The sequence below is a fragment of the Pseudonaja textilis genome, chromosome 3 (assembly GCF_049901715.1).
Source record: "Pseudonaja textilis isolate UNSWEBS1 chromosome 3, rPseTex1.2, whole genome shotgun sequence".
Classification (NCBI taxonomy): domain Eukaryota; kingdom Metazoa; phylum Chordata; class Lepidosauria; order Squamata; family Elapidae; genus Pseudonaja; species Pseudonaja textilis.
The window spans coordinates 137,765,023-137,783,795 of record NC_141992.1 but is presented as its reverse complement, the minus strand read 5'-3'; the positions used below and the strand labels follow the sequence as shown (position 1 = coordinate 137,783,795).

General features: G+C 35.8%; 1 protein-coding gene across 1 annotated transcript in view; it reads right to left on the bottom strand.

Annotated features, from left to right (window-relative positions):
- The window catches only part of RANBP9 (RAN binding protein 9), a 35,739-nt gene that overhangs the window by 12,616 nt on the left and 4,350 nt on the right, over window positions 1-18,773 (bottom strand). The window contains exons 2-4 of the mRNA XM_026699547.2: window positions 16,560-16,671; window positions 5,370-5,422; window positions 1,862-2,029 (exon numbers count right to left, since the gene is read on the bottom strand). Of these exons, the coding sequence (XP_026555332.2) occupies window positions 1,862-2,029; window positions 5,370-5,422; window positions 16,560-16,671 (333 nt within the window). The remainder of the gene's footprint in view (window positions 1-1,861; window positions 2,030-5,369; window positions 5,423-16,559; window positions 16,672-18,773) is intronic.

Genomic DNA, 18,773 nt, shown 5'->3' with positions numbered 1-18,773 from the left:
ATAAATATTTCCAAAGAAAGTAGATTGTTTATATATGGAGGCAATTCTCCAGGAGGTCTCAAAGAACAGCAGGGTAATAACTTAACAAACTAAAGGCCTCTCTTGCATTGATGAATGTCAGTATTCATGAGATCACCAACAGGAAAACACTGAACAATAGTATGCATGGCAGGATTGCAAGGAGAAAGCCACTACATTTCATCAACATGGAAACAAAAATCTCAGCCGACTTGTGTCTTGAAATCTTTTTCTCTTTTCTCTACTGATCCTAGTTCTAAAGAGTTAAGACTGAACTCCTCAAAGTCTTTTTGATACCATTCTCAGCACTTAGATCTGAATACCACAGCCCATTGCCTGGGGTGGGTTTTTTCATTGAAAAAACTTGATACTTGCAAGCTATTTATTCTACTTTATTTGCCAGCATATTAATAATGCCTTCACTTTGGCTCATTTCAATACTTTACCTTCAACAATATTAGATGGATGTTACAACAGAATCCCATTCACCAACAGAAGCCAGAAGGAAACTGAGATCGTAACAGGTATACATTTTGTTGTCTCTCCCATAGTAATATACATTGAAGAATATTTTCAGTTACTCTCAAAAAAAAAAATCAAATGAGGGAGAGGAAATTTTTCCTACTTTTGGTCACAATCCTGCCATCAACAGCATAGCTGTCAAGTTTTATCTGCAATGATTTCCATCAGAAGGGATAAAGTGTCTGAATTATGAGTAGGAGCTTTTCTTTTGTTTTTAACTTGTAATTTCAAAGGTTTTACACAACTGTTTTATTGCTTCTGTTTAATTTGCTCACTATTTTAGTGTTTCATATTGCTTGACCATAATTATATTTAATTAATACAAATCTAGCTCTCTAGATTTCAAAACTGGGTGTAATGGCAACATATTATCTAAGTTATCAACGATTCATATGAAAGTCTAATTGTTCTACTAAGATGCTATATATTTTATCTAGCATTCTCAAATCAAATATAATACCTTAAGAAACTGCCCTATAAAATTAGGTCTATTAGTTTTTCTCTTTTGTTGAGATGAAAATTAAAACTGTATTTACTACAATTACACATGAAACCAACAGAACCAAAACTGGGAAATTATCACGTATGTATTCATTTCAATTTTTTTTCACTGAATGTATAATTCCATATCCTTATTTGTTTAATTAAGCTGTACTGAAAAATATTTAACTTACTCAAACATTAATTCTTGAAATAACCAGAGTAACTGGAAAGCAATCATATTAAAAGGCTATATTTACAATAAAATAATATATATAAATTTCAAAGCTATTATCAAATTGCCATCCACTGATGATAGATCATAGAACCAACAAGTAACAGCAATTGGCGGTTGCTTGTATTTCATTTTTTAATGTATTGTGTTGTTATTGTTTTTACTTTCTCCCCTGAGTCACTGGTTTGAAATGGGTGGCTATACAAATGAATGAATGAAGTTTTCTGAACTTTCATTGATAAAAGATCAGAAACACTTTCAGAATTCATTTAGTGTTTCAGGAATGCCATTCCCACAGAACAGAATCATGTTTCAAGCATGCTATTAAAACTGTAGCTTCATTTTAAACTAATAATATTTTATTCTTTTAAAATGGATAACTTGATATTACATTTTTCCAAAGCAGATCATAGCCCTCAGAGAGGTACTAACAAGGACCTTGCTTGAGAAACCAAGATCTGTTTGAGCCAAACTTTAACCATTATATTTTTGTTAAGAGTTAAGCTCTGAATCAAAATTACAGAAATATAAAATTTTGAAAGATTTGTCAAATTTGCTATCATCCAGTATTTGATATTTTCACAAAATAGAATCATTTTTTCATACCCAAACTATGCCCATTCTTTGTGTAGAAGCAGGTATTGTTGATAAGGTTTACACAACAACCAATGACATCACCAGTTGTAAATGTTGGACCATAGGGCTGTCCAGTTCCCGAGGAACAAAATGAGTGCCCATCATCTCCATGGTAACCATATGAATGTTTATCCCAACCTAGAAAAAAGACAAAAAGAAGTATTTACTATATCATAAAATGCCCAGAAATAGATTGAGCTGCATCTAAATTTAATTATTCTTTCAATAGATTCAAATACTATATCAAATCCTACTAGTTTGCTGCAGGCTGGATGCCAACTAAATGTCTGGACTGTCTCAGCCTCAACATACAAGAATTTTTAAAAAAATGTTTTATAAAGACAGGAAGACAAACATTGTGCTTCTGAGCTCAAGAAACAGAAGGTATCATGGATACATAAGTTAGCTGTGTGTGTTTGCAGCACTATGAGCTATTAGATAGGAAGAATGTTTATTTATTTATTTGTTGTAATGTAAATGCTGCTTTAATCTAAAAAATAGTATAATTAACTTACAGAATAAAATAAATAAGAAAGAATATTAAAATAACAGTAGTAAAATCCATATCAAAACAGAATAACAGCACTCTAAGGAGTAGCCTAAAGTTTCCAAACATAGTCTCTGTCACCACAAAGTTATTCCCAAAGTTTAATGGATTTAATTTAATTTAATGGCCTAATGGATTTCCAAATGGGAAAACAGGTTAGAGCCATACTGGCCTCATAAAGAATGCGGTTCCAGAGAAAGGGGCTACAATTAAAACAGCTTACTGGTATGACTCCTGCATATGACATTTCCTAAGGGTCCAGAGTCGAAGCCACTGGAAGATGATTGCATAAATATCAGTACCTAAGCTATACAGAGCTTTAAGGTAACAACCAGCACTTATTTTACATGCAGAAGAAAACTGGTAGTCAGTGAGGCTCTTGCATTAGAGGTGTTAAATGGGAAAAGTTAAAGGCTCCCATCACTTTAAAAGTGCTGCATTTTTTAACCAGTTGAAGCTTTGGGGTGATTTTCAGTGACAGCCCCATGAAAAGCACATTGCAATAGTCCAAATTAAAGGTGACCAGGCATGAGTGACTATGAGCAAGTTCTCCAGGAAAGGCCTTAATTGGCGCACAAGAGTTACACAAAAGTTCCCTTAATTATAGTTGCCACCCATTCATCAAATAATTTGTCCCAGATTCAGCACAGGCCATAGATTAAAAGATTTTGGCATGTAAAAACTGACTGTGAAGTTCTTGTTCAGTGCAAGATTTGAAAGCAGCAGAAGTGTTACTGAAATGTTCTCTTTGTACCTAGGAAACAGTATTCTTCCCTTCTTCTCTTCCCAAGTCCCATCCCTTCCCATCTTCTCTAGTGTCAGTTCTATCAAGATTGTTATTGGCCTGTTCACCATGCTGTTAGGTTGAAATTTTCTCACACATTCCTGTATTATTTAGCTGTATCAGCCTTATACAAATAAATTAACAGAGTTTAGAAATCTTCAGTAAACCGACTTTGAAAATGAACCTGGTTTTGGCATTACAACATGACACTGTCTGCTGCATCTGAGGCTAGAGAAGCATAAAAATCAGATGATGCATGGAAAGTTATGTATGGACTCTTGGCATTCTGCATTCGCATCAATAATCTGCTGAATTTTGTATGAGAACAAATAATTAAAATCTGGTTCAAAGTAATAAAATTAATTAATGAAATTAATTCTTCCCTTCTCATTTTCCTTCCCAGTACAATTTTTAGAAATGTAAATAAATGCATATAAAGAAGTTTATAAATATGATTTTTCAAGAACAATTCCCCTGGTTTCAAGGAGACATACTCTGAAATATGTGAATATAGTTGTTAAACTTTTCACACCACAAATATTTTCTGCATTTCCTCTCCACTGCTTAAGGACAGTTAGAATACACGGTGCCGGGGATAAAATCACAACCAATCTTAGAATGTATCAAGTTATTTAATTATTATTTAAAATGCATTTTAAGATTTTTTTTTGTGGTTTAAAACTAAATCTAGGATTTATGCTGTTACAAAAATAAGTGTACTTGAGACTGACTAGCAGTGAAGAATGACTGATTATAAAAACTAGTCTAGATTTTTAGACTATGATTTGAGAAATTAAAAAAGTGTTATATAATATGTTTGCTTGAACTAGCATAGAGAATTTCATGTGATTCAGTACTCTTATAAAACAGTTCCAAAATGTATCAATAATAGTACTAAACAGATGAATAAATTCTGTCTTCAGTTTTCAGGCAGAATACATCGAAGTCAGGACGAGAAAAGGGGCTAAGGCCAGTATGTACATCATCTTGTCTGTTCAGTTTGAAGCCCTTCACTCATTCAGCCATACATAAATTAATCTAACAACTAGCTATATTTCAATTAAGAAAAAAAGGATTAATTTTTTTTTTTTTGAGGGTGGTAATTTAAACCACCATGCATATACAAAATGAAAAATACAGTGCAATTTGGGCAATTACCAACACAGAAGCCTTTAAGCATTTTTTTTCCCGAAAACCATCACTCTGCTAAACAAATTCCCTCAAAACTGTTCAACTATTTACAAAGTGTACACTTCTATTACTGTTAATCTTCTCATCACTCCTTATCACCCATCCCCTCCCACTTGTGCCTGTAGGACTGTAACTTTGTTGCTTGTATCCTTACAATTTATATTGACTGTTTCCTAGTATGATTTGATTGTTGATTGTACCCTATGACTATCAGTAAGTGTTGTACGTTATGATTCTTGATTCTTAACGAATGTACCTTTTCTTTATGTATACTGAGAGTATTTGCACCAAGACAAATTCCTTGTGTGTCCAATCACACTTGGCCAATAAAGTATTCTATTCTATTTTATAATTAGCAATCAATTCCTCCAAAGCATTTACAATTTCCAAGAAGTGTTTCAAATAACTGCTAAGAAAAACATCTATGTTACTGATAACTCTTTTTTGGTCCAATTGTTTAGGAAATGTTCCTCAAATATATTGTGCTTAAAGTGAAATCAGCATCAGAATAGTGTAAAAACTATCTTTTCGATTTCTCTATTAGCAACTCAACTCCTTTTCCTTGTCAAAATGTTACATTTTGAGGCTTCCTAAGCAGAGCTAAGATATTCACATAACTGTGGCATGTTGAATATCCTCTTTTTTGGACAAAAATACCCATCTATATGAGTAGCCTATTCCAAATGAAATTTATACTGAATTACAGAGTGCTTTTTTCAGTTCTATTATGCAAAATGGTGTTTGCATGGAAGGCCTGCATTATCTTCCTGCAAATCGCTCTTGAAATGTTGGAGTAAGTTTAGCTTGAACAAAAACCAACAAAAACTATAGCTTGAACAAAAGCAACAAAAACCATATTAAAGATAATAGTTCTCATCTAGAAGAAAGAAAAGTTGAATGGATTAATATATCATAATAAACTTTAAAAAAATAATAATTATTATTTTTCATCATACCTGGTAGTCTGTTCATGTTCACTCCTTGAGCTGAGAGCCCAATTCCCATATAACTGAAAAAAGGAAATTAAACAGGTAATCTCTCTCTGCTTTATATATACTCATTTCAAAACAGTAATGAACAAAAAAAGCAATTTTTAAATTTAATTTATATATTTTACTCCAGCTTTTCAAAGATAATACCATTTTTTTAACTTTTTACTCAAAATATTTGTTTGATTTTTATCATTTTCCTACTATTAGACTGCTAAAACACTTTTCCAATATTCAGATATTAAGGAATTATTGAGCATTTCTTCTGGTATAACAAACTAATCAGAAAAAAAGTTATATGTTACATTTCCCATTTGGATTATATTTTGCTCTGCAAATCAATCTAAAAAACATTTGCCAAGATTTAAGAATTATTTCAGCAAGGAACACACCCATGTTCAACTTTGAATTTTGCCATTCCAAGAATCTTTCTAAAAGATAACATGCAAGCTATGGAGTCTTTGACAGGTAGAAATGCCCTAAAATGGTTCCGGGGAAAAATCCATGAGCTTAGGGAGAGAAGAAAGAGAAGAAAGAAATGTGGTAGAAACAAATCAAATGTCTTCTAGGATGAAATTCCTATAGGTTGTGGGAAAGTAATGCTGATTTCTAAAATCTTTCTAGAATAATGAAAAACAATCCACATTCCATGAAAATGACAAAAAGAAAAAAGAAAGAAAGTTGTATTAATTTCTATCTAGCAAGTATGATTTTGGAAAAGAAAAATAATTTAGACATCTTTAATGTGTATTTTGAATTAGAATGTTAAAGTTGGATTTTCCCTTCATTGGTAAAAAGCAATTCAGGAAAATATCTACTTTTCAAAGGGAAATCCTCTATTATATGGAGGTGCTCATCCTCTAAAAACATTAATGAAAAAAAATACATTTTTGCAGAGATAATTAATGTTAACAATAGCTTTTTTCCCCCTCTGCTTAGCAGCTGAGAAAGCATCATGTTAATATCCAGTACTCTGATAGGGAAATTCAAATTCAATATTTGAATTGAATCTTTAAAGATTTCTATAGGATGAATGTGTATGGATAAGCACATATAATCTATTTCAAAGTAAATTGATAAAGAATAAACTGGAGATTGTTAATAGTCATCATCACAAAATTTACAGTAATCATCCCTTGAAGCTCAGTCATAATCTCCTATCACACAACAATTTAGCAATGTATTTTTATGTAAAAGAACAATACAAATTTATCAAGTTATCAATTATAATGGCTAAAATAAATTATGCATTTTATAATTAATGCTGTAAGCTTTACTAGAATTTAAGACACTATAAGTGCTAGAATCCAGATGGAATACCTCTCAAGGATTATCCACCATGCCCTACTTTATGTTCAATAATGGATTCAAATTCTAAAATTAGTATTGATGACTGCCAACAGAACTGTATAGGCATTCCCTATCAACCTTATGAAGAACTCTATTTTCCTAAATTACCATTTTCATTTGCAGAATATGCTAGATTTACGTTATATTTTATTAATGCAGAGCCAAGTTATCCAATCCTTCCCAAATGTTTTGGATATCAACTTGTTTAACCGCAGCCAACATGAACATCGACTTGGTTTTTTTTGGAAATATTTAAAATATCTGGAGGTGGATTATTCCTGGGCTAAGCTTATATATATCTATTCAGGTATTATTTTTACTCAGTAGAATAACAGATTCAAAGCCTTAAACTGAAATCAAGTTACTATCTGGTTGATTGCCTTCCAGTCTGGATCTTAGCCCTATTATTCTCCATGAATCACTCATCCGGACTTGGGAGAATATTGCCCATATACTGTGCAAATGTCCCTGTACACAATGCCACCTACTTGGTTGTGCCTTTCAATATATGCTGTTCCTGCCTGAAACTTATATCCTGTCACTATATGTTGGACTGTTTTTGCACAGTTTGCAACTTGGGTCCAAGCTAGTGCAGCAGACCACTGCTTCTATAGAGCTGATGCTTAGTTCCTGTTCTTGTGCTGCTGCGACTAGCGTTCTCTTTTAGTTCAGCTCTATCCAGTCACTGGTAGGATTTCCCAATGTCAACCACTTCAGCTACCTTGCGATGGTTCATCCCTTGTAGGTCTTGTCCAGTGGTGGACTGCTGCTGGTTCAGGTGAGCCGGTAGTTCTGACGATCAGCTAGCCCCGCTCATCCACCCCCACCCTATCCTGTCCTTTATTTCCTGCTTTCTAGCTCATATCAATTGTGCAACACAGCTGATTCCCCCGCCCCCGCTGTTCTACTTACTGTTGCTGACTTGGAAGGTAAGCAGCTGCGCTTCTAAATGCTCGATTTTCAGTGCTGCACACAAGTGCCTGAGGCATGTGCGCACTCACCGAACCAGTTGTTAAACTGGTTGTAGCCCACCACCTTATCTTGTCCTGCAATGGCATTTCCTCTGCTTGATCTTCCTCCTTTGTCCATTGCTGCCTCAGATATTTTCTCAGCAGATCATGTTTGGGTGTTATCTTACTGATGTATTCCCAGATGTTATAGGTTTCATCCAGGACATTGGTTTAGATACTGTTTCCAACTGGTGTACTACACCTGGGTGTTGGGACATTGGGTAGAAACCTTTATAGATTGTGAGGAGCTTCTGGTTCACAGCATAATCTTCCATGTCCTCCTTTGGCCAGCTCATCATATTGGCAGGGTATCTAATGACTAGCAGCACATGCATATTGATGGCATGGAACTTGCTCTTTATGAGCTGGCTGTTCAGAACCTGTCTTATCTTTGGTGTTGGTGTCTTCCTTGCCGCCTCCCCATGTGACCTTTGGATACTAAGATACTTGAGGCTGGTCAGCATGGGTTTTATGTGGCTTGCTGGTAGTTTCATTCATCAGTCAGCTCCTTTCCTCTCTTTATTATTATTCGGCTACACTTCTCGAGTCCAAATGAAATCCGACATCCCAATCTCTTCACTGTAGATTCATGGATGGATGGATCAGTGAGTCAATTCACTCTCAGCACACAGTTTGATGGCCTCTACATAGAGGAGGTGGCTGATGATAGTTCCATTCTTGAATTTATATCCATATCTCTATGTGATTATCTGCCTATACAGAACAAAGCAGGTACAGTGCTTTACCTTGGTATATGCTGCACTTTACAGCTACTCAGATAAATCCATCTAAACCAGTGGTCGCCAACCGGTGGGGCACGGAACACTGGTGATCTGTGAGAAAATTCTGGTGCTCCGCAGCGCACCCGTGTCTGCAACAGGGCTGATATCTGCAGTGGATAGACTGATGCGCACGGGGAGGGAGGGTAGAGCGCTGGATCATGGCATCGGAGCCCTTTTTGGGTGTTCCCTGGCCTCCGAAGAGGGGGTGGTGGAAAGGAACCTCTGAACTGGTGCTGGGTGGTGGGAATCTGATGTCCATAGGCCGACAAACCATGTTCTGAAGACCAGATGGCTGGCATGGAGGTGGAGCAATCCTGCAGTCTCCCTAGCAAACCTGTGTCATGGCTGCTGCCTCCTGCCTCTGTGCATTGAGGAGGCTGAGCAGCAGTGGGAAGAGTGCGGGCTTCCTGAGCCGCAGGAAGTGGCTGCCAGTGATGCCCTCAGGTGAAGAGGTTGCGGGGCGGATGGACCCCTCCACTCAGGAGCCGCAAAGCGCTCACTGTTCCTCTGGCAGCCACCAAACCTCCTCCCACCGTGCTTCTCTCCATCCTTGCCAGAAGTGCTCACATGCCCAGCGGGAAGGCAGAAGCTTGGCAGGTCGAGACTCCCCCTTGCAACATCTTCATATGAGGGCGTCTCTAGCAGCCGCTCGACCACCTCGATGTGCGGAGGCGGGAAATAACACCAGTTCAGAGGTTCCTTTCCCCCCACCCCCAGGGACAGAGAGGGGGGAAGAGGGGGGGGAGAAAGAGAGAGTTCCTGGTGTTTTGTTTTCTGTGGGAAATGGGTCCAAATGACTCTTTGAGTATTTAAAGTTGCAGAAACAGGCAGCCAAGCTAAGTGCCTGAAGGACCCCATCGTGTCAGTGGGAGTTCAGGCACTTCAACGAGCGGCATGCTGGATTCATATTAGTGGTCCACGGGATTTAAAATTATGAATTTGGTGGTCCCTGAGGTCCAAAAGGTTGGCAAACCCTGGTCTAGACCTTGAATTTGAGGTGACTGTTCTATTTAGGAACAATTTGTGCTGTTCTCAATGTCCTTCTGAACTGTGCTCATATGCTGGCCCATAAGCAATTAATAGACACTAATCAAAACCATAGCTGTCCTATATGTTTAGAAACATGAATCAGGCTGGGCTTCTTATGAAGTATAGCATAAATTTGAATTGTATGTCAAGTAGTCTGGCTATATAAATCAATTAAACAAAGAAACCATAATTTCAAGTAGTGCTCAACTTACGCCATATGTTGTGGGAACAGTTTCAGGGGTTAACATACGTACTTGTTTATTATTACTGTACCCATAAAAATGCAATAATAATGTAAACAAATATTTAGGCCATTGACTTTTGTATACATCTCTAAATTAAAACACCCTCACCAGATGGCTCTGCATGGACCGAGCAAAGAAAATCCATTCTCCCAATATAACATTTTCTTCTTATTAGGTTTTTTTAAAATAATGTTTCCCTCTAATTTATAACTGTTATTCCATATCCTGCATCCTCAGGTATAATAACCAAATACACTATTTGTTAATAGTGACCAGTTTTAATATCAAATTCTGATTTTTAAAAGAAGCCACTATGTAACTGTAATCTGACTGCTCCTATTTGTTTCTCATCAAAGGCATCTCTACTAAGGCCTTATTTAGTTTCATATTCATATTGAAATCTCTGTTACTTGTCTAACAAAAAAGATGGTTTCGGATTCCAATTAGAAAAACAACAAACTAAGAGAAGCATAGATAGAAATAACCTTGTTTATTTAGTCCTTAGTTAAGCAACTTGATGACGCCTCACAAATTCAGAATTAGAACTTCCATAATGACAGATTTAGATTCTTTTGTTGGCAGGAGTCAATGGTGAAAGATTGGGCAGCATAAACCAACTAGTTATTAACAATGAGCCAAATTTATTAAAGATTCTGACAGATCATTATATGCAAAGTAATTTATTGTTAATAAACTGAATATTATAAACTTAAATGTCAATCAACCAGTTTCTCAGGCTAGAACTGCTTCACACAACCAAAGATTAACTTGAGTGTTACACAATGTAAAAGTATTCAAAATTAAATGTATTTATAGCATTCAAAGGAAAGGTTTCAGTGTTATGTGAGGAAAGCTGAATATAAACAATAGAACAGAAACTATATGCTTTCCAACCCAGATATTAAGATTAACAACATTGTTATTTCTTAAACTGTACAATTTTATATTAAGCTATTGGGGTATGCTTAATTTATTAAAATCACAAATATTTTAATCAGAATACAAAAGCACCTGGATGACCTCACCCACAGGGTGAAGTTTTGTAAAGTTACAAAACTTTACATAGATATTAAACCAAAGATGAGAGAGCAACAAGCTCTACAGCAACCCTACACAATTGGGACCATGTGCTGGACCTTTTCTCCCCTATCAACCCCAAGCCAGGCCTGAAGGTAGGAAGTCTCTGGAATCAGCTATTATAGTTTCCAAATACAAAGCACTTTGTCTTGCTATGGTTAAACTTAAACATATTTCTCCTCACTGAGACTCTCAGCCTCAGACATCCAGACAGTACTTCCTCACCTATTTGGTCTGGAAATAAGATATACAACTGAATATTATCAGCATACTGATAATATGTGTTGAATAAGTTTATTCAGTGACTTAATGTAGACATTTAAATACATACATTACCACTGTAAAAAATGGACAGTGGTGCTGAAGATGGGATTCACCATTGCAAGATAAACTACTAATTCTTATGATTCAGAAATCATCTACTATTTTGTTGATATAGCCTAAAATTGTATTTGTTGTTTTGATCTGCAAGATACTATTGACTGATAAGCCAATATCTAATTTTCATCACTTCTTTGGCAACTAGGTTTCAAGAGGTATATAATTTACATTATTTTCCCCAAAACCTTATTAACAATACTATGGATATCAAACAAAACCAAGACAATAGTGAAGAAGCCATATAGGCAATTGCCTTTGCATAATTTTCCATTTTTAAACAATAAAATTTGCACCCAACCTTTTAAGAACTTTCTCTGATGTCCAATAAATAATAATATTTTGTTGAATTATCTCAAAATTAGAAGAAACATAATACTCTTTAAGACTCTTTGTCATGATTTATTCATACTGATTACTACAACTCTTTGTTTTAAAGCTATATTTAATATTCATATTACTCTGCAATTTTAGCTAAATAATTGGTGTTCCACAGGTTTTTCTAGCTCAAATTGTATTTACAATAACTTAAAGGATTTTAAAACTTGATGCAAGTTTTATATTTTATAAAACATACTATAACTGGAACTGGATCCATAATAAAACTACATTAAACTATTTATATGACACTGTAATATTTCTTTAATGGCTATTTAAAAAAATACTGATTCCCCCCACAAATGAAAATGGCAAAGCATCTAGATCCTATTTGCATTTCTATAGACTGAATAATGAAGTAAAATAACAAAATGATGGTAGTGGTTGAGGAAACATAAAATTATTTGAAGAATTATAAATATAAGAACACTCACTCAGATATTCTAGTCTAATTTTCTAATAATGCAAAACTCAAATTCCATTGCAAATAAATTAATAAAATAAACCAATGATTATAATTCAGATGTGGAGTTTAAAAAAGTATCAGATCTTCATTTTAATATCAACTCCAGAATTAAAACAAATAGATTAAAACTCCCTTACAAAAAGCCTGAACGTTTCTTGAAAAAAAATTATCTTCATTATATGAAAAAATAACAGATTTACAGGGTAATCCTATAGAGTTCTACTAAAAATTGGCTACAGTTTTGCACCTATTATTGTAATATTACACACTTCTAAGAAAGTTAACAGGACTTTGTTTGAGTAAACATAGCCAAGTTCAGGTTCTAGTATGTTCTCTAGAATTGCACCACACAAGCAACAAAAACAATATGATTAAATATTTCCACTAGCTAGCATATCCACTTATTCTTTCATTACATTAAGACTTACATGCATTAAATTATGACAAATATTAAGCTAAAGATATACTATTCCAATCAGAGAAAACTGTAAGAAGTGGACTTTCTTAATACAACTTATTATATCCACAATTTGTACTACTTCTATCAAAAGATCCAAGATTATATATTGTATTATATTGTATTATATTAATTGTATTATATTATATTATATTAATTATATTATATTATATTATATTATATTATATTATATTATATTATATTATATTATATTATATTATATATTTTAATATGGCTGCTCAGATACACCCTCATCCCATATTACTATTGGCATTAGCGATGATTTAATAAAGCAAAAGACAAGCATTGTAAAGTGCATTAGCTGGTTTTGCTAAACAAAACAGAGGTTACAGATCACAGATAATCACAGCTGGAAGGGACCTTGTAGGTCATCTAGTCCAACCCCCCACCTAAGCAGGAGATCCTACACCATTTCTGACATATAGCAGTCTAATCTCTTCTTGAAAAGTCTCACGTGATGATGCTCCCACAACTACCGAAGGCAAGCTGTTCCATTGGTTGATTGTTCTCACTGTCAGAAAGTTTCTCCTTATTTCCAGGTTAAATCTCTCCTTGTTCAGATTCCATCCATTATTCCTTGTCTGGCCTACAGGTGTTTTAGAAAATAGCCTGACCCCTTCCTCTCTGTGGCAGCTCCTCAAATATTAGAAGACCGCTATCATGTCTCCTCTGGTCCTTCTCTTCACTAGGCTAGCCATGCCCAGTTCCTGTAACCATTCTTCATGTTTTACTATCCAGTCCCCTAATCATCCTGGTTGCTCTTCGCTGCACTTTTTCTAGAGCCTCAACATCCTTTTTATGGTGTGGTGACCAAAACTGGATGCAGTACTCTAGGCGTGTCCTTACTAAGAATTTATAGAGTGGTATTAGTACCTCACTTGATCTCGATTATATCTCTCTGTTAATGCAACTTAGGATTGCACTAGCTTTTTTGGCAGCTACTGCACACTGCTGGCTCATATTTAGCTGGTTGTCCACTAAGACTCCAAGATCCCTCTCACAGTTACTGCTATTGAGCCTGGTTTCACCCAGTCTATATGTGTACTTTTGGTTTTTCTTGCCTAAGTTTAGGACTTTACTTTTCTCTACATTGAATTTCATTTTGTTAGATATGGCCCAGTGTTCTAGCCTTTCAAGATCCATCTGGATCTTCAACCTATCTTCTTGTTAGCTATTCCTGCCAGCTTTGTATCATCTGCAAATTTGGTTAAGTTCCCCTTCTATTCCCTCATCTAAATTGTTAGTGAAGATATTAAAGAGTACTGGGCCTACTGGGCCTAAGACGGAACCTTGTGGAACTCCAGTGCTTACATTCCTCCATGTAGACTTAGACCCATTAAGGACTACTTGTTGAGTACAGTTTGTAAGCCAGTTGCGAATCCATCAGGTGATGATGCTATACCACATTTTTCTAGCTTATCAAGACGTAGGTTGTGGTCTACTTTGTTGAATGCCTCTATCTATCTATTTATAATGTTTAGCATGGCTGCACAAAGAACTCTCTTGATAAAATAAAAGACAAAAAGGATAAGTATAAAAAATGAAAGAGGGACATAACTAAGGTAGAATACCAGCATACAGCCTAAATTTGCAAAGATGAAGTCAGGAAAGCTAAGGCTCAGAATGATCTAAAACTTGCAACAAATGTCAAAAATAATTTCAAAAGTTTCTTTCAACATATAAAAAACAAGAAAAAAGTCAAATAAACATTGGCCCACTAATGGGAGAAAATGACAAGAAAGTGACCGTCAGCAGGAGGAATGCAGAGCTGCTTAATTTACACAAACAGAAAAAAATAGCCCAACCTACCAAAAACAGAATAGTAAAAGACAGACAAGGAACTCAAATAGAAATAGGCAAGAAAATGGTAAGAAAACACTTGTCCACTCTAGATGAGTTCAAATCACTGGGACCTAATGGATTAGATCCCAGACTTCTGAAGGAGCTGGCAGGCGTGATCTCAGAACTATCGAACCATATCTTTCAAAGATCCTGGAGCAGCGGGTAATTACCAGAAGATTTTATTCCCATCTTCAAAAAAGGGAAAAAATAGATCCAGAAAACTACATACCAATCAGCCTGACATCAATACCTTGGAAGATCCTGAAAAAGATAATCAAGCAACCAATCTGCAAACACCTAGAAGCATGCAGTTATAATCAGAAACCAACATGGGTTTATCAAAAACTGATTATGCCAAACAAATCTTATTTCATTCTTTGACAAAGTGACTAAATTAGTGGACCAGTGAAATACTGTGGATATAGTATAAAAAAATAAGACCTATCCTGAAATTAAGCCCTAGCATGCTTTATGGGTGCGCCTAATTATAAGTCCTACCCCCCCCCCCAAATAAGCCCTATTTGAGAGCCTGCACAGTCAGCCACATGTCCATTCCGTCTGGTTGCTCATGGCACCGCGGCCATGAGGTGAGGCAAGGGGTGGAGCTGCCCCATGTGCCCTGCACTGGCTTACCTCAGGGCCCCTGCAGCCAGGCTATCCATGCTCCGACACCTGCCTCATGGCCGCAGCACTGACAGCACTGGCAACCATGTGTAGCAGGAGCCCTCATGGCTGCCAGCCCACTTCTGCTTGCTCGCAGCTGCAACGGAGGAGTGGCATGCTGGAGCCTCTGCCACGAGGGGAGGCAGATGTTGGGGCATGGGTAGCCTGGCTGCGGGGTCCCTGAGGTTATCTGGTATGGGGTGTGTAGGACAGCTCCACCTGTCCTGCCTCATGGCGGAACTGATGTGCCACAAGGCCTCCTGCCCTGCCATGAGCAAACAGAAATGGGCCTCCTGTACTTGGGGGGGGGGGAATAAAACACCCCCCAAAATAAGTCCTAGTGCTTATTTTGAAGCCTAAAAGAAAATGAGACCCAGGTTTATTTTTGGGGAAACACAGGTACTTTGATTTCAGGAAGGCATTTGAAAAAGTAGACCACAACCTACATCTTGGTAAGCTAGAAAATTGTGGGATAGATAGCATCATCACCAGATGGATTTGTACTGACAAACCCACTCAATGTTTACTCCTCAATGGAATTGCATCTATATGGAAGGAAGGAAGCAGAGGGTTAACACAAGGTTCTGTTTTAGGCCCAGTACTCTTCAATATCTTCATATACAATTTAGATGAGGGGCTAGAAGGGGAACTCATCAATTTTTCAGACGACACCAAGCTGACATGAATACTCAACACCTCAGAAGACAGGCCCAAGAGCCAAATGGATTCCCACAGATTTGAACACTGGGCTCTATCTAACAAAATGAAATTCAATGTAGACAAAAGGAAGCTTTTTACCCTTAGGAAAGAGAAAGGTACAGATACAGATTAGATGAAATTTGGCTCAATAGCAGTAACTGCATGAGGGATTGGAATCCTAGTGATAATCACTTAATTTGACTCCTTAAAACGTCTATTCTATAAAAAAGACCCTAGACCTATTCACTTTGGGACCATAATTATCATCATGTTTTGCAAAGCCTGCTATGGTTTTTCAGGTAGTCAGAACTCTTCTATAGACCAAGACTGAATCAAAGAAATCAGGATTTTGAAATTGTAGGCTGTATTAGATTATTTCACGTGAGCCACAAATTTACTAAATTTGAATTTACTAAACACTATCAGAAAGCAGAAATGAAAAATAAAAAATTCTATTTTAATCTAGGAAGTGGTTTGGTAGTATGTATACCATTAATTTAACAGTACTACTGTATTAAATTAGCAGTGTTTGTAAAGTAAGTAGGCCAAGAATTTGATTTCTCTGGACTATACAGAAATTGATTATTGAAAAAAATGAACAATGTCAGCCTATAACAATTCTTCAATTGAATAAACTGAACAACTTTAAATATATGGAGAAAATTAGAAACAACAATTGCACGCACTTCACTAATTTTTATTAAAATGTCAGCCTGTACAAATCAAACTATATTCACAATAATATATATGAAAATCTTACCCATCTCTTCCTTTACTGACAATTTTTACTTCAAAATAATATATTCCACAAGCAGCAGGTATGGGGTGAGTGGCACGAACAGAAGCAGCATCTTTTGGAGTTTTCCCATGGCCTGTGAAAAATATATTAAATTATATTCTAGAAATTGAAGACAATGTATTCATTAATTAAACAGCTCCAAAATCAAGTATATGTGAGAGGCTAAACATGTTGGAACCCTAGAAACATGCATTCAGTTTAGTAGTGGCTTGTCTTCTGCAATGAGGTCCCACTGAGATTGGGATGGTACCCCAATTTACTGATGTTTTGAAAGCTCTTGCAGACATGTGTCTATGTCCAGGCTTTGGCAAGGTCCCCTCTAGGATTCTATAAGTTTATTTTCTCTTTTGTTTCGGATCAATTTCTCTCATCCACCTTTTTCTTTCTTTCTCTTTTCGCCTACTGTATTTTTTTCTTGTTTTTAATACTTTTTCTTGTGAATTGCCCTGGTTAGTTGGAAGTTGACTGCTATACAAATTTAATAAACCATAATTTTCATCATCACTTTGATCAAAAAACAAGGGAAGATCCGTCTGTAAAACAACTGTATTAAAACAATGGTTCATTTACAACCTTCCCTTGTACCTGAAGAAATTTACAAAGAGTTTAACATTAGTTACTTTAAAGCGAAAACTGGGTATTTTACTACTTTTATGTAATTAAATATTATTTTTTGTTTTATTCTCCAAAAAGACATCTGCTCTTAGTATTTACTAAAAAAAATCATCTCTCAAATCAATAAATAAGATTAATCATGGTTAAATAGTTTTAAAGATATAAGATTATTTAGATACCCGCATAAGATGTAAAATGTGTGATTACATTTTAAGCGATTGTACGTATGTGTTAAAAATACAATGGTACCTTGGTACTCATTGTTAATTGGTAGTGGGAGGCACAATGAGTACCAAAAACGATAAATACCAAACAATTTCCCCATAAGGAATAATTAGTCAAAAGGCAGCCGACATTGACAAGTTCTAGCTTGTGTGTTGAGTACCATGAGTACCAGGACAAAATGTTTATGTCAAAATGTGTTGAGTACCAAATTCGATGAATTTCAAAGCAATTTAGAGTATCAGGGTAACACTATACATATATTTCCATATGTATCTCCTCTTGAATTGCCTGATTGGTGCTTTTTGAAGTATTTATTAGGCCTTACATAAGGTCCTTATAAAGAGATTGCTAGTCTTTTAATTGCTCAGAAAGTTGAGTAAAAGGCTGGGGAAAATGAGTTGATTTCTACCCACTAATTGTATGTTGTTGACACCATTGTATGCATTGCAGGTTTTCCAATGCTTCTGCCAATAAAAGGTTCATGAAGCTGTACTTTTATGATGCTGATGGTGGGGAAATGCAGCACTATATTGCTAAAGCATTCTGGCACCATGGCTACTTCTGGATATCTGCATGCCAGCACTGAAAGTCCCTTGCAGCACTCAGGATGAACATGTTGCTTGTTATGGATTGTCCCTCCTGCTTGTTATAGACTGTCCCTCTCTATGTTCTTCTTCTATTAGTGTAACTTATCAGGATTAATTTTAGATACAGGTTAAGTTTCTTTCCGTAAAAGTACTAGATCTGTATTCAGAAATAATCTGTCTAATAGGATCCAGTGCCACGGCACCTTAGACCTGTGTTAATTGCATAATCGGACAAAAAGCTAAACTTGCCTAAACTTGCTCAATCTAATTCAAATCATTTTCTCCAAATCAGGGAAAGTGAATGATATTTTTCCCCATTGGCAGATAACATTAAGTGCAAGGAGAAAGTAATCCATGGGAATCCACCGATCATTTTCCTTATTTTGTCCTGCATTTAAACAATAGGTATAGAACCAACTATCAAAATAGGACTTAGCAATTGAAATACAAATTTTATACCACATTATTTTATGCTGGCATAGGTTCTATATGTCCTATGGTAAATTATAAATGTACATTATTTTTTCAGAGTAGAATAATGGTTTTAAAAGTTAAAACAAAAGTTAACACAGATTTAAACTTTTATACAAACAATCATATCTTCTGCTAGAAAACCAAAATATAGCACACAGCCCACTAAAATATAGGGTTGAAAGAGCAATATTCAGTTTGAGTGGTATTTATGCAATAGAAGGAACAGGGGAAAAATGACACTGCTATCCATTCAAACCCATATGCAGTTTGGGTT